This window comes from Dermacentor silvarum, chromosome 2 (assembly GCF_013339745.2).
Source record: "Dermacentor silvarum isolate Dsil-2018 chromosome 2, BIME_Dsil_1.4, whole genome shotgun sequence".
NCBI lineage: Eukaryota > Metazoa > Arthropoda > Arachnida > Ixodida > Ixodidae > Dermacentor > Dermacentor silvarum.
This window is the reverse complement of record NC_051155.1, coordinates 242215353-242239488: the sequence shown is the minus strand read 5'-3', so window position 1 is coordinate 242239488 and position 24136 is coordinate 242215353. Positions and strand designations below refer to the sequence as shown.

General features: G+C 50.3%; 1 protein-coding gene across 14 annotated transcripts in view; it reads right to left on the bottom strand.

The window, feature by feature from the left end:
• LOC119442992 (AT-rich interactive domain-containing protein 3C) overlaps positions 1–24136 on the bottom strand; it is a 239803-nt gene that overhangs the window by 81966 nt on the left and 133701 nt on the right. For 8 of the 14 annotated variants that reach the window (XM_049662499.1, XM_049662500.1, XM_049662507.1 and 5 more), the window contains 2 exons: positions 20578–20613; positions 5881–5961 (listed from right to left, as the gene is read on the bottom strand). In XM_049662499.1, coding sequence (XP_049518456.1) covers positions 5881–5961; positions 20578–20613 — 117 coding nt within the window. The remainder of the gene's footprint in view (positions 1–5880; positions 5962–20577; positions 20614–24136) is intronic. The other 6 variants (XM_049662503.1, XM_049662508.1, XM_049662509.1 and 3 more) reach the window with 1 other exon arrangement.

The following is a 24136-nucleotide window of genomic DNA, read 5'->3' as shown; positions in this document are numbered from 1 at the left end:
TAGTGCAGTCTTTCCCTCTCACTTATGGAGCTTGCGTATAAATATAGAGGACCGCTGTAGCGGTATCCGTAAGCAGGAGATGCTGCACTCCTCGTCTTCCCTCGTTAGTGCGCTCTCAGCTCGTGGCTATCATCGGCTTGTTTTCCTGATCAGCGCCTGGCTTGCGGCCCAGAACTGGTTCGGCGAGTAGCGACCTCAAGACTCCCGAGTGCGCTCTTGGTCGTCGCCCTCGGTCAGTAGCTAGACACTAGAAACAAGCTCGATAAGTGAAAAAATATTCCTTGTGGAGCGATGCTAGTTTACAGAGTGGTGCGGCGGCAAAAAAGCAAAAAAAAAAAAAACGAAAAAAAAGACGCTTCGTAGTATAGGTGTGATTCAAGTCATCTTCGTCTCGTCTTTGGTGCATATTTTCACAAACAAACAATTACGCCGCTGTCCCGGGCATTTCGCTCATACTGCATCGCAGCAGCGCAAGTTTCCGACTGCCTACGCTGCACGGAGAATCCGGTCCAAGTGTCTCAAACGTGCGATGAAAGGGAAGCAAAAGTCCACTAAGGATGTCAGCAATTTACTTCGGCATTATGTGAGAACAGCAACAGTCCGCAAAAGCAGCGCAGTTGCGCTAACCTCAAAGCTCTCCGTTTTCGTCAATTCGTGGGATATTCGGACAGGTTAACGTGCGACGGGCTACATAGCAGGATGCTGATCACGGGGTGACCGCATTCCGGAGCAGTGGCCAGCATTGGGCAAATAACAAAATTTCGTTACACCGTATAGGCGACGCGCAAACGACGCGCGTGTGTGACCCCCGTCGCTAAAGAAAACACAAACGTATACACGCACTTCTCGGCGGTAACAGTGGCAGCCGTCCTCGTTGCCAATGAGAGGCCGATGCGAAAATAAGCCTTCTCTGAAGTGCATCAATAAACAACGGCTTCGAAGGGAGATGCTGATACACGTGCGCCACGACAAGCCCATGGAGAACGCACTTTGCCTCCCCTCCACACATTCTCTTCGCTGTGATCGTTTTAGATAGCGACTCCCGAGTCTATTCAATGCTGCCGATTACTGTTTCCACGCGCAGCGCGGGTCACCACACCAGCTATAGTCGAGCCAAACAGTCCTCGGTGAAAGAAGAACCCTACGGAAAACTAACAGCGATATCGCCGCTTGTTTTCCTTCCTACATGCAGTGGACTTCGGATATGCTAGGATATCGGTCTTGGCATAACGCGCTCGTTACTCCTGTCAAACTAAATTATAACGGAATGGTTGTATATAAAGGTAAACAGGTAAGAAAGACACGTTGTACTCTTGAAACAGTTGAAGTGAAGTTCAGTGTCGTTAAGCCAAAAAAAAATTCACCCACGATTACGATACTCCCGTATGCGAAATTTGAGCGCAGCTCTATACGTGTTCTCATTTCGCGATATATTGGCTGGCGCGGACAATCTGTCCCTTGCGGCACGTTCCAAACAGAGCGAAGTGTGGCGCGACTGCCTCGCTAATCGAGAGATCGCGAGAGGCAGCGCGTGGCTGACGCGGGCGCGCATGGTCTCTCTGCATGAGCAGACAGACCTCCCCTCATGTAGCGCTTTGGTGAACAGACGACGCGTAGAGTGTCTCGATGCACGCGCCCCCGCGAACGGAGCGGAGGGGAGCGAGCGCATAGAGGCACCCTAACGACGCACGCTACTCTGGCGCCATCTCGTAGCCATCACCGCCATAGTCCATCTTGCGCGGCACTACGCGTTTCTTCTCACGCTTTCTCCATACCCTCCTCCCCCGCGTTCCGCCTCTAGATTCCGTTGCATTCCTCCTCCGCTTTTCTCCTCGCGCTAACTTCGCTCTCGCCGTCTTTCATCGTCCACTGCGCGCTCCGCGTTCGCTCTCATCTTTCACTGTGCTCTTTCGCTCGGTTACGAGGTACGACGCCGATGCTCGCCGCAGGAACGGGCGCCTAAGAGCTGCGCTCTAAAGATCAACTCTAGTGACGGCGAACTCAATCTCGACATCTTCGCGACTAGCCACTTGATTCCGCAACTATTCACTCGTGTGGCCAATTTTCTGATGTATAAGGTACACCAAGGTGATGTCATAAAGCGCCCCGCAATTGTAAGGACCGTGAGCTCTTGTATGGGCGACAGCACATTTAGCGGCACGCAAACCGGGCTCAGCATTAAAAGTGCATCGGCACATGTCTGCAGGGCAGAATCTAAAATTAATTAAATTATGGGGTTTTACGTGCCAAAACCACCATCTGATTATGAGGCACGCCGTAGTGGGGGACTCCGGAAATTTGGACCACGTGGAGTTCTTTAACGTGCACCTAAATCTAAGTACACGGGTGTTTTCGCATTTCGCCCCCATCGAAATGCGGCCGCCGTGGCCGACATTCGATCCCGCGACCTCGTGCTTAGCAGCCCAACACCATAGCCACTGAGCAACCACGACGGGTCAGGGCAGAATCTATAAAACTGCAACATAAGCAACGCTACAATAAGTTATCCTAAAATATAGCGATTAATTGAAAGTGTTATTTCCGAAGGAGGGAAGCACACAGTATCTGTTAAGTTATTTAGAAAAAACGTTACATTTTCAGCAATATACTCTACGTCGCTTAACAAAAATTTGTGTAAATAAAACAGATTTCACCTTCGCTACTAACTTAACTTAAGTGGAAATATCAGCAGTAATATCAAACGTGCGCTTTGGTTGCCTGGCTTTGGCTACATAACCCCAGAAAGTTGACCGGGAGTAGAGAATGCTTGTATATGCGCATACTATACAGTATTAGTCTGGGCGGGGAGTATCTATACCTGCATATACAGTACAGTACATTAACTGCACATTATATGCAGTACATTAACTACGCTGCCTCAGAGGACTGGACTGCTCGCGCGTACACCCAGGGTTGGGCTCCCGCATGCGTCGTACTTATTCTTACTAATTTCAGCGCTTTGGTTTTATCTCTGTGGAGCAGAAGGTGCACATTATTGTGAGGCCAAGCTGTTCCACAACGGTTTTCGCGCGCCGGCGTGGTCAGAGTCAAATGTCAATCAAACAGCAGCCAGCAACGCAGATTGCGTCGGATACGCAAAGCGGTCGTGTGATGCACCACCACAAACCGCCTGCAACACATCCCTGCCCGGCAATCGGAACGCAGAGTCGGGCGCCTGCTTCGGTAGAGCCAGCGCAGCTTACCGGGAAATGACTCGGATATAAGAGAGTAAAGAAGTTTAAGTTCGGATATAGTGTTTAAAACGGCTCGGGAATATCAAATAAATTTTGCAGTATATAGTGAAGCGTTTGCAAAGTCTTGGATCACTTTGGGGCAGTGGCAAACCAGACACCTCCGACTTCCCAACGATGCGATAACTCCCTTGTAGAGCTTCGCTGTCTTTGATGTATGGGTTCCTCCTATTGGCATACATATGTGAAGGCATCTCTCTCTCTCTCTCTCTCTCTCTCTCTCTCTCTATTACAGAGTTAAATATCTCTTTTAGCAAGTTGCGTGAGGTGCGAGGTCAAGAAGCGAGCACTGAAGTTGCAGTCACAGTTCCAGCTTCACGCAAGTCCTGCTACCGTCGTATTCGCCGGAAGGAAGCGAGCTGCCTGAGGAGGAACCCGTGCGTTCCCAGCGGGCAGAAAAAAAGAAAAGAAAAAAAAAGAACAGGAAGTGGAGACCTCGCGAGCGGAAGCTGCTTCGCGGCGATCCATCAGCGACACGTCACGGCCACCTCGACAGCCACCACGACGACAGCGCCTTCGCAAGGCCGAGCAGGTATAAACGCTACGGTCACGAGCGGTCGAAGCTCGCGACACTGCTGTACGGGAACGTGGGAAACGTGATTGAGCTCAAAACACAACAAACAGAAAAAAAATAACGAGGCTCGGGGGGAAAAACAAAGAGACGCGGCATCTTGAATTGTTTCACCGCAAACGACACCGATATCCGGGAGAAAATACATATTCAGCGCTCGTTAAAGCTAGCACAGTCTGACTTGAACCACGGACGCATAGACAGTGGTTCGATGCATCTTGGCCGTCATTGATAAAGGGGGCACCAGACAAGGTCATTGGTCTCTTGCTCGAAATTTCCGTGCGACAGAAGCGCGTTTGCGGCTGCGCTATAGATTAAACAGCAGCCGGGATATCTCTCGATTCTTGCTGGAACCACTTGTCCCACATAAATACATGTCACTGCATATCATAATCATCATCCGCCTATGTTTATGTCCACTGCAGGACGAAGGCCTCTCCCTGCGATCTCCAATTATCCCTGTCTTGCGCTAGCTGATTCCAACTTGCGCCTGTAAATTTCCTAACTTCATCACCCGACCTAGTTTTCTGCCGTCCTCGACTGCGCTTCCCTTCTCTGTCACCCATTCTGTAACTCTAATGGTCCACCGGTTATCTACTCTAGGCACTACTTTGCATTACTGTGCATATAGTTTGGTACAAAGAAGGGAGTATACTTAAATACATCCAGGGCGCCACACGTGATCGGCGATGTGTCATATAAGCTATAACGGGATGAGTGCGTCGTTCTGTCTTTACCATGACTACTTAATCTGAAGGTTTTAGAGGATAGAATAGAATTCAAACCCTGAGCTCAGAAAAAGTTGAACGATAGTGCCATACAACAACATCTATATGTGCAAGAACAGAGCTCCGACCTAAATTCAGCTGTCACCCGTGCACGTTGGCAACCTACACAGAATTCCATTCTCCCTCCCTTCCCTTTCGTTTATTTCCCAAAATTAATTTAACGCTTTTCCGTCTGCGGATCGGTTTTTGGCCAATCTTCAATAGTACGACACGTACAACTTACCGTTAAGCGACTGAATGTGACACATATATACATATATACAACAATTTTGAGCAAAGCATATGAAGCAAAAATGAACAAAAATTGATATCAAATAAACGCATACTGCCATGTGCGATGCAGGTACTTCAGCAGTGCGTTTGCGCACGTGTTGTTCGTTATCTAACGGGCATAGTCCCCTGGAACATGATGAGGCTTGAATTTAGCCTTCCCTGAGCATATTTAGGTTAGCGTAATGGCAAAATGAGAGCGGGCCGCTGCAGAAAGGGTACGGAGCTCGTTTCCACACCTTAAGTCACGCAGAAACGTAACAAGGTGAAACCGGCTAACATGAAAATAAGAACAAGCAACTATTGCTAGGTGTGTACCGAAACTTCAACGGAAGTCGCGAACACTCACGTTCCAGCGCCTGAACAGTTCTAATAGTGAGTGGCATGGCTCCACCACCGTGTTCATGAGTGTTTTATGAAGAAAACAAAGAGCTATGCACATTTACCGTATCTACCCCTTTTCACAGCGCGCGAAGGCAAGCGTTTTGTATACCACCAATATGGACTATCTGGAGATCTTCACGTTCTTCGTATGTATTCCCTCTCCGTTCTTTTACGTTTTTTTTCCCCTTATCCCAGAGAAGGGAAGCAGACCGGATCCATTTATAGCTACGATTTTACTTGAACCCGACAAATGCTGGTCGAGTTGGTAATGTGGGGCTGGAAACCGATCGAGGCACGTTCGGTAAACCCACCTGCGAAAGTTGGGTGCAACAGCTGGGTCAGCTCGACTTCCGACTCGATCCACTCGAGTCGAGTCCATGTAAAAACGAATTCTTATAAGCTGCTTACGTTTCCCTCCTTTGATGTCTCTTTCTGCAGACGCGAGAATAGGAAGAACTCGGAATGTTCAGTTTGTCGCCAGCAGAGCAGCAGACTGGTGCGAACATAAAGCAAGCACAGACCTTCAGCGAAATACATCGATGCTGCTGCGAGCACAAGACACAGCGCCATGACACAGAGAACAGAAAAGCAAACACGAAGCAGACGAGTTGCTTACTTTGCCGATGTCATCCATGCTGCTCACACGGCCATTGGAGTCGCCGCTGCGGCTTGACCGAGATGATTTAGGAGTGGGACTCTGATTGGTGGGTGCGTGTGTGTTGCGGGGGTTGGGGCAGGGAAGGTGGGGTGGACAGAGAACAGAGAACAGACAGTATTCAGAGCACGAACAAAGACACAAGGCACACACGGACCAACGCGCGGTCCACAGTCACACAATAGGCAAGACCAACAAACTCACGCATGCGCACATTAAACAAATGAAAGGCCAAGAAAAAAAAAAACACTGCTACAAGATAGCACAGGTTGCACACTATACGAAACACAAGGTAGGAAATATATTCGCATACGAGCGCTATCGCGTCTTCTTTTCTGTCGTATGCGTGATTTGGGAGACTGCTTCAGCATGGGGCGATCTGAATGGCTTAGCTGGCAAAGGAAGCTTCATCACTTCGTCTTTGACGGACGAGCACGCGGCAAGGCACATCGTATAATGTTAATGAAGTACTCCTAAGCTGTTTGCTTCTGTGAGCACATCAACAAATGCAAAAAGCAAGAACAGAAGAATAAAGGACACCCGGCGCACCATGATGCGTCGGCAGCATCAGTCCACGAGCTAAACTACAGTGACCTATGTTTAGAGTGGGATCACATTCCACCAATGTGCACGGAATGACTGAAGCACCAAGGTGGGCTTTTTTCAATGGAGAGATCATGGCGCGCAGAAAACGAGTTAAAATTATTTTAACTGAGAGCTTTAGATTAGGGGAGGCAGGCGGCTGGCGTACCCAATAACCAAAATGCTGCGTTGGTCTTGCTGGCAGTCGAGCCGTTCGCGTATACGCAAGTGGGACGCAAGCCTTTAGCATCCCCTAATGTAAAACAGTATATTATATCCAACTATAGCCCAGGAACAAATTTTGGCAAAAATAAGCTGGCTGGCGGTGCAACGCGGCATTCTAATTTGTATTCTAATGCAAATTCAAGTCAAGAGCGAGCAAAACAAAATGTAGTCACCAAAACGACACAGCAAAGGCACACCGGTACACATACAAACGCGACGTAAAGAAAAAGCGGCCGGCAAAGGAAACGAGGACAGAACCGGCCGATGGCGGCGAGGTGCGGCCACCGACATTACACGCGCTTTCGCAGAGGTAATGGTGCGGGTATGCGGCTATTGCGGCAAAGAGAGAGCGCGGCGCATTAATCCGAGATTTACAATGCGCTCCCCGCCAAGCGCCGGCACGCGGACACGATGGCCGCCGCGTATTTGGGAGGCAAAAGAGACTCGCACGACCCGCTCACTGCCGCCGCCGTCCCACGCGCGCCGCGCCAAGGTCAGCTGCAGCCACGCACTCACGAAGACCGCGCTACCGGACCTGCGGATTGCGGGACAGCGGCGGCAGGGCGCGCGCTTCGAGAGCCAGCCCGCGGAGCGGACGCAGGGCCATTCTGCCGTAGGCCCCGGATCACCGCGTCTTCACTTCGCACGTGCGAGCAGTAGGCTGCCACTCGTGGACGACTATTCATCGTGGAAGCAAAGTTTACGGCAGTCGTTGCGTATGCGACAACCGAGCGCTAATTTAAGACTAAAGAGAGAAATAAGCTATGCACACATAGAGCTACAGGTCCCGAGTACCGACATGGGACCACAGACACGTTCGAAAGTCCTGTCCTCGCTGTCTTATCATTTATAGAGCCACGCGCGCGCAAGCATATGCATCGAGCCCGAGTCCCTCTACTTCTCTCATAATGCGCAAGAACTGAAAGTCGCTCACACACTTTCGCTCCTGAGGTCACATCGTACGCGAAACCATCGCAGTCGACTGTCCAAGCGGGCACTTTGGCCAGCACTTCTCGAACACTTACAAGAGGCCGAGCGTCGAGCAGCGGTCGCGATTGACAGTGAAAGTCGAGATACGGCCGCTCCGTTTATGAGGCATATTTACATCTCGGCGGCAAGCCGGGCGACCGCGCGCGCGCGCGTGTTTATATTGTGCGCATACACCTGCAGCATGTAGGAGATGCCTCCACCACACTAGAGACTTGTCGCAGGGCCCAGCGTCCTATTCTCCCCCGATCACTTGGAATTCGAGACGCCATCGTCGCGAGGAATTCAAATAACAGAGAAAAAAAGAGAAAGTGTTCCCATAATACGGAGAATGCGAAGAAGAAAAAGGAGAGATTACGCAAGTCAGAGAAGGACGCGGACAGCAAAGCAAAACATCGCACCATCCAAGGGACGGGTCCCGGCATTGTCAAAAGGTCCAATGCATGGCTCGACCACTCCAACGTCCCCACGTCGCCATAGAAAAAAAATGCTCGTCATATTTAGCTGAAAAGTACTACTGTTTGGGCTAGTTGGTACGATATATTGCATGTTTAGACAGCGCGGAAAGACGAGGACAAAGATATCCCTACACACAGGACAGTGTTGGTCGTGCGCCTATGTGTTTCTTTGTCCTCGTTTCTCGTCAACTTGCAACATGCTCACCAAGCCACCTGGCGTCGCGATTTCTCGTCGCAACCGGCGTTCATTAGCCGAGCCGGCAGTAGCTCGAAGCGAAAAAAGAAACGGTGGTCAACATAGTTAAAAGCGCACTTCAGGGAACTTCAATCGCACGCGAGGTAATTACTCTAGTCGCTTCGCTCATACACGGATCATTTTCTTGTTTTCTGCAGTGTCAATACACTATTATTACCAAGAAAGGAAGGGTGAGGGATGTGAGATTAGCAGATATCGAGCAACAGCTAGCCAAGAAAGAAAGAGCAATTAAAATATGAAATAGGACGACTGGGAAAACATGCACTCAATTCATGGTCGCATGGTGCTTTTAGGCGGCTAAGTGCTTGAGAAGCTGTTTGGACATTTTCTTCGGCGGAATCCTAAGCAACTTTAGGCCTTAAGATAACACGCCTATTGAACGCCCGTCTTGATATTTCCTCCTTCATATTTTATGTACACGTGCTTGCCTTCTGGCAATGGCTTATACGTCGCGTAAGCGAATTTCAATACATGTTCGCTGTTTATTTTCGCTTTTGCATCTCTTATTACGCAGATCATCTTTGTCGTATTCGTCAGTGAGTTTACATATTCAGTTCACTTAAAAGTGTAAAAGGAAACAGGCTATCTCCCACAGAACCACATAAAAGTGCCGCGGTAGCCGCGAAATGTCAACATCCAACTAGAACGCGAAAGCTTCCCTCCAATGTCACAACAGTGGTGAAACAAGGCATGGAGCCAACATTGCCAAGAGAGAGAGAGAGAAACGAGAAGGGAAAGGTAGGGAGGTTAACCAAGGACGTGCCCGGTTGGCTACCCTACGCTTGGGGAGAGGGAAAGAACATTGCCAAAACGCTGAATTGCACTGTTGGTCATTGCAAGTATCCATCTTCCTATGGACTTGTGTATCGGGAACATGAGACATTTCTCATACTCAGGTTAGACAGCAACTTCGAGATAAACACGCATTTTCATAAAAGAACCGAACGCCAAGACGGGTACCGCACTATGGCACCAGCGTTTATGCAGACAACATGGAATTAATCGTACCCTCTGTCACGACATTCGACTTGCCTCAAGCAATTATCTGTCGGGTGACCACCGTCTGTCGAGTGGTCACGCCCAAAACAACCGGCGTCCGCAAATGCATTCACGAAGCACCCACAAAGCAACGATGAAGCGGCGGTCCAGCGAGCGAGACAGAGAGAGAAGACAGTCTTCCTATTACGGGAAATGCTCACAGCGCGCACCTCGCATTGTGTGCAGGCACACAAGATGAAATGCCCGCGCTTTGCTGGCTGGTCTAGGCGCGCGCCGCCTCCCCTCTTTGTGTTCATTTTCTCCTCTTCGTCTCGGTATAATGCGGCGAACCAGGGACGCAGGAGACCCCGCCGTGATGGATGGCGCTTGCCTCGGAAGCCGGCAGCTCGGAAAAGGAGACATCAGCCAAGAAAGCGCTGGCCGGTGTGCGCGGGTGACCAGCACAAAGGGTATCAACAGGTGCGCCCCTGCGCGGACGTACGCGCGAGAAACAGCACGTAACTTGGCGCGCGAGCGCGTAGGTCGCGAAAGGTTAACTGGCGCACAGGCTGGTCCTCCGCAGCATCTCTATGCAGAACACTGGTAGAGCCTAGGCCAATCGAATCACCGTCACACGAGACATGCTCAAGCATCAAGTCGACCGTGATGCGATCAATATTTATTATGTGGCGGAAACCGCGTATGAGACAAAAAGAGAGAAAGAAGGAAACAGAAAAGAACATTGCTGAATGGCATAACTAGGAATGTACTACAACACAGCTCATGAAAAAAAAATTTTTAATATGATGGACACGGCTGATATGCGATATCATTAATAAAATTGAACCCCAAACCTTGTGTAAACGTCGCCAGCGACGTATGTTCGGTCCATCGAAAACTTAACACGGTGCAGGGAACCCCAAAAGGGCAGCACCGTTCCTCACAGGAAAGCGGTGAGCACTAGTTGCGGCCGCGCGCATAAAAAGAAAAGAAAAAAAAAAATGGAAATAAATGAAGTAGCAGAGGACAGAAAAAATACCAAGAAAGTGGTAAACCGTGGCCACAGCGCGACGCAACAGACGACGCATATCGGCCGCGGGAGGCGCTCAACGAGCCGTGCTCAATGCTCCGATGCGCCTGCCCCGGCTTCTTCTTGGCTCGCCCTTTTGAAAGAGCACGAGCCGGTAGGGACGTAAGGGCTCTGGCGGCGGCAGTGGCCCGCGATCGTGCCTCTATTGTCATCGTTCTCGCGAATGGCCCCGAGCAGCAGCAGCAGCGTTCGGGGGAAGAAGACGCGACCTGAAGCCGTTTGCGATGCGAACGCGACAATCGATAATTGGTGGAGCCAGTCGGGTGGAACCGGCGCGTCCCATTCAGAGGAACCTGCGCCGCCGCCGCCGAGACGTCAGCGCCGCTACAACGACGTCAAGGGGCCACCTTTTGTTCTCCGCAATCCGCGTACGACAGCCAACAAAAGCCGCTGCAATCCTCCTCCATTCGGTCGAAGCATATTTATGTATTTTTTACTACATCTGTCCCGCCCCGTTCGTACGAAACCTCACCTCATCTGACTCTAATCTCTGCGCAGTTTGTGCGTTCCGCTCGAACATTTACTCCCGAACCTGTTATTCTGCTCGTTATCTCGCGCCAGTATTGTGCACCTTTTGTATCCCTCGATGTCCGTTCTTTCCTGATCTTCTCGATGGGACACAGCCCCACGATAAAAGGACTCCTCCTTTCTCCGCGAGCAAGTGCGATCTTCTATATTCTCCTCCACCGTCTTGGATGATCTGCTCCCTCGTAGCGTGTCGGGTACCCTTTCTATTTGCCAAGCAGGTCGAAGAGGCGATCAAAGAGAGGACATTGTGGGTATATAGAGAAGCATCGAAGAAGAAGAAAGAGCGAGCATCGTTCGCCGCGTCGCTCGCGCTGACGGTGAAATCGGCGCTTCGTTAGCCGGCTGTCGAACCCGCACTGGCGGGGCAAAAGGACTCGTTCCAAAACAAACGACGGCCAAAAGGAGGAGCACGAGACAGAGCGGCGAGCAGCAGCAGTTTGAGCGCACAAGAAGAAAAACAAAAACGAGAAGCGAAGCAGCAACGAGGGATGCGCGAATGGCTTGTTCGAAAATAGCAGGCATTGGCCACCACCGCTCGAACGGATCATTTGAGATGCACACAGTGGAACTCAGTTAGGAAGCCCGCACCGAGACAAAGGGGCGCGCGCTGCCTGCCACGCTGAACGCGACCGGCGGGCCACTCACTTCCTGCCCCGTCGTTCGCGGCTCCGCAGCTGAGCCGCCTCCCGACGACCAGTTATCCCCGTCACGCGTGTGCGGGCGCCTCATCATCGATGCACCATGGGATGTCCTGGCGCTGGAGAGCTTGGCGTGGCCGTACTCCTCACATGCCACCCTATAGTGTCAACGATACGGTACCAAGAAACACACACTTCCTACGGAAATTTTTTTTCTTCTTCTTCTTCTTGTTCGGGCCATTCTGCTTGGGAACAACAACGGCAGCAGCAACAAAGAACAACAAGCACAAGAAAGGATGACAATGATTTCCTGTGCGTGGGATTTTGTCTGACTATGCGCAGTACGCGCTTCGCGCGCGCAACCAAAATAACTCTTGCGTTGATTTAGCACGCGTTTAACTTTGAAGCCATGGAAGGAACTGCGGAAGGAACGTACCAGTAATGCTACATGGATTCTACAGACGTGCGACCTTGCTCTCTTGAGTACAAGCAAAATTAAAAGTTTTTCCGCCAATTAAGAACATCGAGACGCTCACAAGTCTCCGCTCACTGCGTCCAGCTCTTAAGATTTCATGTGCAGTCTCGCACTCTTGCTTTCGAAGTAGCCTCCCTAGACCATCGTCAACGGGCAACTGTTGACTACGTGAGAGTGTGGCCAACAGAGAGCCGAGAGAAATACCGAGTTTACCACGCTGATGCGAGTTGTTGAAATATCAACATGGACGGGAACGCCCAATTTGTGTTCAAAGCGTTTACTTGTCGCCAGCGCACTTTTTATTCCCCTTGAAATGAGGTTTATTGATACAGGCGTAGATGTAGATCCTTCGGATATACTGGCACAGAACGAGCGGCTAAACAGTTACGTCGGGCAGCGCTCTTAGCGGTCACTTCGACGTCGTCTTTTTCGGAGCGATCACGATGCTGCTACTGTTGGTGGTGTGCATCATCTGCAGAGCATGTTGCACGTCTTCATCACACCCTTTTGAAATGAAAAACTGCTTGTGGAAGTGAGGTTCGAATTCTGTAGTCATAATCCAATAGCCGCGAGTGCTTTTTTACCATCGACTATGAGTGCAGTACGATGGTATCGGTCCAGAATGCTAGATTAAAGACTGCCAAGCAAGGCAACGACACTTTCAGGAGAAAAAAAAAAAAAGGGGGGGGGGGGGGGGGGGGGCGAGAAGCGATGGATGGAACAGACGATCACGATCAACAAGGCGGGCGGCACAGAGCCACTCAGTGACCTCACGCACAGTGAGGTGCAGCAGCTGTCCACGTCCTCGCGCAGAAACCAAAAGATGCTGCGGTGGTCGCATGCTGACACCGGCGCGAGAAAACGCGGGCGTGGGTGGACACGGCGTGAAAGCAGGCGAGCATAGCGAAGGCCGGTCATTTCCGCAATCGAAAGAGGAATCGCGGGGCTTCGAGACCGAAGCGCACTCGACAAGCGACAGGCGAGACAACCTCCCCTCTCCGACACCGCGGAATCATTATCGGCCCCACAGTGCGAGCAGAGGAAACGCGCTGTAGCCCCCCGAGCCATTTCCTGAAATCATTATACCTTCTCGCTCATCCTCATACTGAACGTGAAAAGAAACAAACACACGCATACTGCGAGGCTTTGCTACTCGCGCCTTCCGCTTCGCAGCTCCTTGGCGGGAAACGACAGCAGTCGGTGCAAAACTCGCAACCAAGAAACGCAATTCGAGCACACCTCATTGACAATCGAGGTGCAGCCAAATACTGGAAAAGCGCGCCCGCGACGTTCCTGCACCGGCGGTGTGCATGCACCCCATGCGTTGCACGTGATAGACGAATACGCTGGTGGCGCATATGCCGTATCGATTGAAGCACAGCGGCCGCTTCTTTCTTATCAAAGTGAATGGCACGATGCGCTGTAGTATTAGGTCGTTGCAGGCGGATCATTAAGGGAGAGACAAGTACGCTTGCTGCAATGAGGAATGTTTACTTGATCGCTCAACAAGAGAGCGCCCCCGTCCCCTCCTTGCATCTATCCTTCCTTCCTTTATAATTCTCAATACATGAAAAAAGAGAACGAAATTCGGTGAATGGAAACTTAAGGAAGTGCCGTCAAAGGGGGAGGGGGATTCGAAAGGCAACGACGATAAATCCACACAGTTTCATACAAAAAGATACATTGATGAAAATGGGAAACGGCGGTTTATTGCAGTACATTCGCAGTAAAATAATAATAATAAAGGAGAGGGCGAAATGGGAAAGAAAAGACGGGAAAGTTATAAGCAGACTATCTGGTTGGCTACACCGTACTAGCGAGAGAAAAGACGAGAAAGAAGGAAACGAAGACATGAAAGAAAAACTGCCCCCGAATACACGAGCTGAGGTGCTACAGTCGCGCAGACCCATGCAGTACTTTCAAGAAGCCCGCCCCGACTTTCTATGTAAGGACATGTTGAGCATAAGTGCAATCGCGGTCAACCTTTTCTTTAGTTAATATAAACTAGCGGGGTCCAAGATGGTCGGCTATTTACCCGAAATAATTGTGTCGTGTGCAATTGCTTGTCCTTGATGCGTATGAAATGACTTCATAGCTTTCAGCGCAAATACAACTACGTAGTCTTTTCCGGAAGATAGCCCTCAGCCCTGCTTATTCCGTCAAGAAGACGTTAGTGTGATCGCCTTGTGCAATGTCGGGGCTCGTATCCGTGGGTTTGAGAAAGCATTCCAGTCGCGTCTCATCTTTGTGCTTCAGGTGCTCTTTGTTACAACGAACGGAAAGCAGTAACGAAGGACACTTGAAATATAAGACGCATGCGGTGACCGCAACAAAATTCTGTGCACTTCCAATTGAAATAGTGAAGTAGTCATGTGCCCATTACAGCTACGGCTATGAGTTTGCGTGGTCTTAGCTCAGAATGAATCAGGCAAAATGGAACATGTACTGAGTGTTGGGCGGAGAGCCTGAGACCATGTGGAAAGTATGCGACACATTTTGACGGCGATAGTTCAGGCGCGAACGCCCGAGAAGCAAAACAGCGCAGAACGGCTGAAGAGATCACGAGAAAAGCTGCGCTCTCTCTCGTCTACAGTTACAACGCAGCTTCACAGGCGAAGCCACTGTGCCTGCTTCATCCTCCAGCTGAGTCCAGTAGATTAAAAGTGGCAAGTGCCGGCATTACGGCAATACACGCGTTCGCTTAAAACTGAATTTTTATAAGCGACAGCAGTTTTGTCATGACAGCACGGCTGCTGAAGTAATCACCACATTAAATTTTCTGACGTCAGCCACGTGACAAGACAGAGGGGAGGAGGCAGCGCCTTGGCGAGCATTCAAGTTCCAGGAAACCGGCACTTACACGGTTCGACGGCTTAAGCTTCAGCAACAAAGCGGCATTCGTGAGAATCTTTACCCACCGCCAGCTGGCGGAGATCATTCCAGCATAGTCCATCGCATCAGCCACATTTCAAGCGACGCGGCCCGCACTCTCCTACGACACCGGCAGCGCTTGTTTCGACAGTCGAAAAGAGAACAAGTATCGAACGGGACGCAGTCAGCCGACAACGAGGCGCGTAAGCGGTGAGGTGAGCTGGCGGAGGAGGTCGGCCATTCATTCACGACGAACAGACAACAAAAATAAACAATGCCGCGTCAACAACAACCAAGGAAGAAGAGGCAGCTACGCGCCGAACCTTACAACGTCGAGCGTAGCAGCACGAGAAACGAACGAGCGAAGACGTACGGCGCCATTCAGGGATGCAGCGAGCACGCGGCTGCGGCGGCTTGCACGGCACATATACAAGTTGCGTCGTTCGACAGCAGCAGCCGGAAACGCTCGGCCTCCTCACCCGCGCACCGGGTGGCGATACGTCAATCGACGGAAATCAGGCAGCGGGGAGACGGACGAGGGTTCAATTAATCACGTCATCCCACCGCCGCCTCGCTCGGCGACAATGGCGACACAGCGAAGGGGTCGCGCGGCTGTAGGGAGACGAGACAAACGGGGACCCGCTTGGCGATAGCTCGGAGCGCACCTGTGGCGCGCATGGAAGTAGAGAGAGTTCGCGAAGACTTCGGAATACGAAGGGCATGCGCGACCATTGCAATCTTCCCTTTCGGAAGATTTATTCCAGCTTTGACAAAGACGCGTCAACTCACGCGGATTCCATTTTCGCTGGCCCGGCTCCAGCGCCAGGAGTTGAGCTTGATGGCATGCCAAGATGAGGTGGAACTCGCCAAACGAGGAGAAGCAAACGACGCTAGCAGTTGTGTTATATTAAGAAGTTTGAGAAATAGGGGACCCATAGTTTGAGGACGCTATCGACTGGCGTACAAAATAAAAATACAATGGAATTCAGGTTTTTGGTAAGCAAGGACGCTTGGGGAGACTGTTTAATTCTGTAACTCTATTAGGAAGTAGTTTAACCACATCGCATAACGTAACCTCAATTGCGGCCACCAGTGAAGCCGAATGAACAGGTGTTTGAACATACGAGCACTTGCACAGTGCTGCGTGTCTTCTTCGACTGCATTTACGTCTGTCTCTCTGTATTACTTTTTTTTTTTTTTTTAACGTCCGGTAGCAAAGGGTTCCCACGATCGGTGTTCTCTGTTGTTCCGAACACTTATTCCGCGATATAACTGGTCATAAGACAGTAACAAATACACAACTGTACAACATGAATAACTTTTTGTTCAAATCTAGCAAAGGCGAAAACAGAACGGTGCGAGACTTTGTCAGCCACACTACTCGCTTTGCCAAGAAACAAAACGGATGCCGTGAGCGTCTGTTGACCTCAGAAAGCTGAACTGACGTGAGGCATTAAAAAAAAAAAAGAATAAAAAGTTGCAACTGCTTTTGTTTGCTACCCGTGTACCGTTTGTTACCGTTACTTAAGTCGCCCGCCACAGCGGTGACGCGACTGAAGGTCCGCTTTCGCTGATCTCCGCATTTAATGAAAATGAAAGCTAACCTCCAATAGTAGAAGTCTGCGTAAGTAAGCCGTATGTAACTATGCTACGCATAGGCCAGTAGAATAAGCCGATACTCACTCACCAATATTTTCGCACGCTATGCACTCACTCACTCATGTACACTCCTATACTCATGCCCCCTCATACTCCTCAACACTCACCCGCATTCATACATCGTCACTTCTATTCACGCCTACTAATACCCTGACTCACGCTCGCTTCCACTCCCACACACCGGCATCATTAACATACATACTCCCGTCCACTCACACTCGCCAACAGTCCCACATGTCTACTTAAAATCATCGTCACTGAATTTCGTTCGTATACTAACACTTCTCGGCACTCACTATTGTTCACTCACGCCCACGCAAACACTCATCGGCACTCACTATCGTTCATATTTACGTCCATTCACATCCTTCGTTCCTCACTAACCCCTTATCGCACGCCTGTGGAAATGAGTGTAGAGCGAAGTACGAGTCACTGTACTCGTGAGTGAGTATGCCGACCTATCGTGTTACCGTACGCGCCAAGCTCATGTGCTACGTGCCTACAGAATATGCACGAAATATTTGGCGTAGGGGTTTTCCTCCCCCAAATACGCTCTTGCCAGCCCCCTCCAAACTTACCTGGGAGGCCTTACTTAGGACTGCCGCCGATCTCCGGGAACAACTGAAAATCGCACTTGGGCCGAGTGAGTCGCCCCCAACAGGAGCCACCCTGAGACCCCGCCATGATTTTCAATAAAGATGTTGTAACCACCACCCCTTGGCGTATGCATCGCAGCCTGAGACTAGCCGCCGTTCAAGAAGCTAGGGTACACCGTGACAACCTTCGCTGTTCGTACCTCTCCTGTTTGTCAACAGAAAACAGATCGGAAAAGTTGGCTCCTGAATGAACTAAGAAGTTGGCCAAAAGAGTCTCAGCACAAGGACTAAGCTAAAAAATATAGTCACCCAAACATAGGCGCTTAAATAAAGGAAGAATGTTATTAGCACTGTCCGAAAGCCAAAACATCAGTCGACGTCTTGTTAACTGCCTCGGTTCTGGTACGCGCACAGTACCAGCTGCCGTTCGCCGTCACCTTATATAGCGCGAGGCATCTCCACTCGAGCGAATTGCGCGCAAGACACTTCTTGGAAAGCACACCGCAGCCAGAGAGTCACCTGACTATATAGCTGCGTGCTACGCTCGACGTCACCAGTCCCGACGCCGAGCAAGAAAACGACCCCCTCCTCCTCATCCTCCTCCTCGCAAGTCGTGCACACCGTCGAAACAAAGCCGCTCGGTTCCGCGGCTGCGACCGCCCACGTACACACCGTGGTAGCCCCGTGTGCACTACTGAGAGCGATGCACAGCCCGCACTCGAAGCGAGCGAGCCGGCGGAGACGGGGCGAAATTAACGTCGATCAGATGCCTATTCTGTCGGAACGGAGCTCTCGCGCTGCTGCGGCGGCCCACCGACGCGGCGCGCAGATCCGCGCAGCCGCCGCCGCATAAAGACAAGGGCACGCCGAAGGCTCTACGAACATCGTCGAGATGTTGATCGATCACCGTCAGCGCGCGCGCCGCGCTCTCTCCGGCGACCGATTGTTCCGGGCATCGTTTATTGCCGCTTCTTCCCAGGGCGGTGACGCCGCCGCCAGCACCGTCCTAACCACTTCTACGCTGAGCCGCGCTCAGGCCCTCTATAGCGTCTCCTGCCGTCCTTTACTATACCTGGCGCTTTGCTCACCGGTTCGGTTCGCGATCGACGACTGTGATCTAACAAGACTATAGGGGGGCAAAGCTCTGTTAAGACATTTATACTGTGTTGAAGACGGTTTTCTGTGAGGCTAAAAGTAAAGAAAAACGAAGAAAAAAAAAGAGAAAAGATAAACGTTACAACAAGGAGAGGGAAAGAGGTGGGAGAGAGAAGCGATGTGGCAGCTAGCAGGCTTCAACGACGTACTGCTACCATTTCGGCAATGACAGCGCCGAGTAGTCGCAGCCTTAACTACACCCTGCAGGTATTGCACGTTAGTACGCGAATTAGTACACGACTCCTTACTAAGGATCGAGCCCTGCCAACCGACTCGTCCCCCAACAGAACGCAGTACCAAACACAGACCCCCCCCCCCCCCCCCTCTTTCGAGAAGTTTCTTGTCAATAATCCCGTTACTAATTACAATAATCCCGATTCTAAACGACCGGTAGAAGTATCCGCCTGCATCGTCACTAAACCAGCACCTCTTTCAAAAAGAACCGGTGGCATATTTCCAGATGTCCCCTGTAGCCTGCCTTCCAACTGTTAGTGCGTTGAGCAGCCAAGACAACGAAGCTAACAACGCTGCGTTGGCGTCGATGACAAGGTAATGGGGGGCGAAGACGGTAACCGTGCCGCACGCGTGCATCAGCGATGGCGGGTATTAACGATGTTTACGAAGCGCAAATTGCTGGCAGGGCGCAAAGGCTGACACCGGTCGCTACGCGCTCGTACGTCGTGTCTGCGCAGTGCCTGCGGAGGCGACGTTCCCACACGCTCGACTTTGCACAACGAATGTTCTGCGCCGTACTGAAATCATTGCCCGTTACAAATAAGCAGAGTCAACACGCATGCCTGCCGCTAAGAGGGGACGTAGTGTGTCCGCTGCCGTGGGCATATACACACCACAGAAGACGGAAAAACATACGCGGTACACAGGCACAACCCGAGTATTCAGGGCGAGGAAAGACTACATATTGATATAGTGCAGTAACGGAGCACCAAGGAATCCTTCACTAAAGGCGCCTCACTGAGGAAGCTTTCAGAATTGGCGTAAGGCGGCCTGTTCGCAGTGAAGGTTTCCTTTCTGAGGTAATGAACGTTGCAGAATTTCCGCCTAAAATGCTTATGTGGAGGGGGGGGGGGGGGGGGGGCAGTTTCATCTCAATGTTGTCGCTAGAGCGTCCTGTGCCAAAGCTCGGACAGGAGATGCAGTATTTCGACAGCGCACCTCAGATTGCCATTTAAAGCGGCCATCGCAACGCGTCCGTTAGCACACGCAAGCCCGTCCTTCAGGCACATCGAATGCATCCCCTCTCTGGGGTATTTTTTAACTACTGGAACTAATCCGGAGAGTGTTAGCCAGCGCCACCAGCGCCACCACACCACTCACTGAGTGGTGGGGCTGGCTAACAGTCCCAGGGTTAGTTCAAGCAATAAAAAAAAAAAACATAAATACCGCAGAAAATGGATGGGAGAACGGCGCCGCGGTAGCTAAATTGGTAAGAGCGTCGCACGTGTAATGCGAAGATGTGGGATCGTTCCTCACCCGCGGCAAGTTGTTTTTTCATCCACCTTCATTTCCGTTAATTTATCATTTCTTTATTTCAATTAGTAAGTACAAGTAACTTCCCCTACGTTGCCCTTGGTGTCTTTGTTTGTTGGCTTCCTATGATATAATTAATAAATACCACACGCGTCAGCGAACTCACCGCTAATTTTCCTATTTCCTTCCCTCCTCTCTCTCCCTGTCACCTTTGTGTTCCTCTTTTCTATTCTCCCAGTGTAAGGTAGCCAACGGACGTTTTTCTGGTTAACCTCCCTGCCTTCTGCTTTTCTCTTTCCTCCTCCTCGGGCCCCTCGCTTCCCTTTCTTCTGGTTCATATAACAAAAGAAGAGGCCCACGAGCAGAGATTGCACATGCACGCGTACTCCCGCTTGAAATAGGGGTGCTCGACAGACAACAATTGGCCCCGTTCAGCATGCGCAAGCGACATTTCGAACGTTCGTCATCACCGCAGTGTCCCGCAGCAGTGAAGTCACATGACCAACGCGATACGGCGACAGTAGCGAAAAGACGCGCAGCCACAAACATGCACCGCTACCGCTGCTCATGAACGGATGTACCATGAACGCGATCCGAGCTACGACGAAGAAAAAGAATATAAGGGACACTACAAACACGCGTAGCGACCACAGAAGAAGAATGCTCACTTACCACTTTAAAGTCTCGGCTGAATTCAGTAGTTTTTCCCTGTAAAAGGCCAGAAAAAAATTTCTAATTAGAAAAGCAAACGTCAAAGTGATGTAAAAAGAGAAATAAGAGGCGAAAGGCAGGACGGTTCACCGGAATATAAGCATCCGGTTTGCTACCCTACACTGAGGGAAGGGTAAGGGGAGAAGACGTGCGGAGAAGGGAAGTACACGTACAAAAGACACACGGACGGGACGGAAAAAAAATTATTGATAAAAGCACCTGCGAGGTTGCCGGTCGGGCAAATACACACAGTCGGCAAAGAACAGTTATCTCGGTTCGAGAAAGATATTAACTACTTCCATTTTCTACCTACATACCATACACGTTAGTAATCCAAGAACATGCGCTAGTAAAGCTCCGGACCCACGATAACACCACGATGGTAGTAAGCTTCTGGACAGCTTGTTAACCGACAACACACAGGATATAGGGCATATCGCGCCGGACTCTTCAGTGACTGACATAATATAAGAAAACGAAGGAATATCTTGTAACGGCAATGAGCGGATCTATGACACTGCATTCCGGTGTCGTTTATTAAACACTGACGAGTATTATAGCATACTGCAAACGGTGACAGTGGGCGCCAATGAAAATTCGCTTCAGTGAATCGACTTCACTTCGCGAACGACATGTCTTTTCATGCGGTGTTCGCATCCACACTGTCCTCATTCATGGTGAAACCTTCTTCATCGGCCTTCCGTGATCTGTATCACGCTAACTCACTGAAGGTAAGGAAGTGGAGTACAATCATCAACCATAAAGAGGAATACTGATCACAAAAAGAGCGGAGAGACAATTCAAAGGCACCGGTGAGACGAGGCAAGTTTGCACTGTTATCCTACCCTCTTAACTCATTCGTGTAGAGAACAAAAAGTAATTTTCCCTCCTTCCGCAAAACTTCGTTTTATGCTGCCAGTGCTCTTTTTAGCAGACACTTCAATGGGGCGGTAGAAGAAACAGAGCGGCACTTGTGTAAACCAGCGCGGTGAAGGAAAGGCGCTCGCGCGAGCAAGATAAAAAGAAGGAAAGGCAGTCATGGGGGGGGGGGTCATTATTATTAGCATTTGTGCACGTTCCCACCACGTTCCCGTCATGCGTGCATAAGGAGCGATTCGGCCGCCCTGTCATTCATAAACAAGCGTGAAAAGGAGGAGGAGGCGAAGGAGTAAACGCAAGCACAAACGCAGGAAAAAGAAAAAGCAAAAAAAAAAAAAAAGCAACGGCGTTCAGACACCTCAAGGCGCCGCGATAGCAGACGCGGACAAGCGGGCAGACGACGCCGGCGAAAGGGTCGCGGTAGACGACTAACAGACGACAGGGAGCAATCGTCGCGATGGTATAGCGGTGGCCGAAGCAGCGAGAACGAAATAAGACGACGTTCTCGGCGGCGGCGGCAGCGATGGCCATTTATTAGAGCCGTATATTTTCCTCCGCCATGACAGACGTACAGTCGTCGCCGGTGTCACGGAACACTCTCCAATGAAGAGCGCCGCCGCGTACTGCCGGACCACACCTAAGTCCACATCGCAGCAGGCGATGCCCGCCGAGCTGAAGAGGGACGCCGCCAGATGGCACCAAAGAAGCCCAGCCGCCTTCACTGGCTTTTAATATAGCATTTGCTATTCACGTTCTATTTCGTAGCCCGGTACCTTTCAGCACCTTCATTTTGAGAACCCCGGCCGTCCCTCCTATTTCTTTTTCCTGAACGCAACGTGAAGCATGACTGAGCTAGACAGGGGGGAAATAAAACACCCAAACAGGATCGCCTTTCTGGTGGAGACTAGCAGACGAGACGCAAACGCAAAGTGTACAATAGTTGAGCAGCGAAACACGAAGGACCATACTCACGCAGCTCTGTTCTCATTTTTGAATTCTCCATTATTTCGGTCATGGAGAGTGACCGATGTTCGTTGTTAAAAGTAATTCTCGCGTGCGACGATGTCTCCAGAAGGACCACCTGTTGGGCTAGTTGGTCTAACATAGTTACTTTCAGATATAGCGCAAGAAAGTACGGTTGATCAAAAACCTCGGGGAGTGAAGACTGAGAAAACACAGAGAAGGAAGGGCCCAATGTACTAGAAATATACTTCAGAAGGACCACCTGTTGGGCTAGTTGGTCTAACATAGTTACTTTCAGATATAGCGCAAAAAAGTACTATATGCGCTATATCTGAAAGTAACGACGCTGTCTTCGTTACTCCGGATCCAAAATGTACATGAAAACGACCTCTCCGAAATTCAATATTCAGTAGATATTATACAAAAAAAAGTTGCAATAAATATTCATATTGCGCATCGCGCCAGCAGCTGCTTTAACCTTTGAACAATCAGTCGTATCTCTCCAAGGTTGCTCTTGAGCCTACACGACTAGTGAGTTAGCTACAACTATCGCATTTAGAGTCAAGATTCAGCGCGATTATAAATCTGACTGAAAGTGCAACTTGAAGCTCCCTACGCATTAAAAGGGCGTAGGCACAAGCTGCCGCCAACGGCCTTGTTTCTTTTCATATGCTAATTCCTGTGCCGCCACCACATTCCGTCGGGCTCGCGTTGCATTAACCTTCCGAACAATACAGCAGGCCACAAAATGAGTAGTAACCTTGTAATCGACTGAGTATAGAGATTGAAGCTAAAGCGTGTGGTACGAGGATGATAACACTTACATGTGAAATACTACAAGGCTGCTTTTGACACGCTTTTTTTTTTCTACCTATCGCATGAACGTTAGAAATGCTAACTCAGCTAGTACGCAAGAAAGTCTCTTACAGCCGCTGCATGTACGTGGTAAAACCTGTACACGGCTGTTAATCATAAAAGCAATAGCTAAGGCGCCATTCAAAAAACCTAAATGTTCTCTCCCGTTTATTCAACTTCTGCTCTCCTTCTCCCGTCGCAATATAGAGAAGTAAAATTACTCGCTGAGGGCATAGTTATTGCATAACGCAGAGAAGTAAGCCAGTTATTTGCAAATAGGTCAACGACTCTGCATTCCCTTTTATTTCTCGCTCCCCCCTCTCCCCCCTACCCCTAATGTGCGTTACTGCAGTCCAAAACAAGAAATTTCGGCGTGACATAATGACTACAAAAGTATAAAGCGCACCTCGCCAGTGTCTCTCGCCTGAAACCATTAATTCCTCTAAAAAGGACACACTTTGCTTCCCTCCCACCCTTACAACTAAAGCGGCAATCCACTCACTGCACGAACTGCAGCCAGCATCAAAAAAGCAAGCAAGTTGACTTCACAACAAAGCGCGCAAACTAGTGGCTCCAAAACTTAAAAAAATACAAAGCAGAAAAGATCCACAAGGACCGCAGTGCCCAGCGTAACACGGACCCCCAATTTTCCGAACTCCCGAGCCAAGGCGCAGGAAACAAGAGGGCCGCGCGTCGAATCTGGGAGGAGCGGTCACGGCGGCCGAATTAAAGCCTATTAGTATAACGGGAAGCCGCGGTGATCCGCAGAGCGTGCCCGCGCCTAAGTCGGGGCAGCTCCTCGAGCCAGGACAGGAGTTGCGAG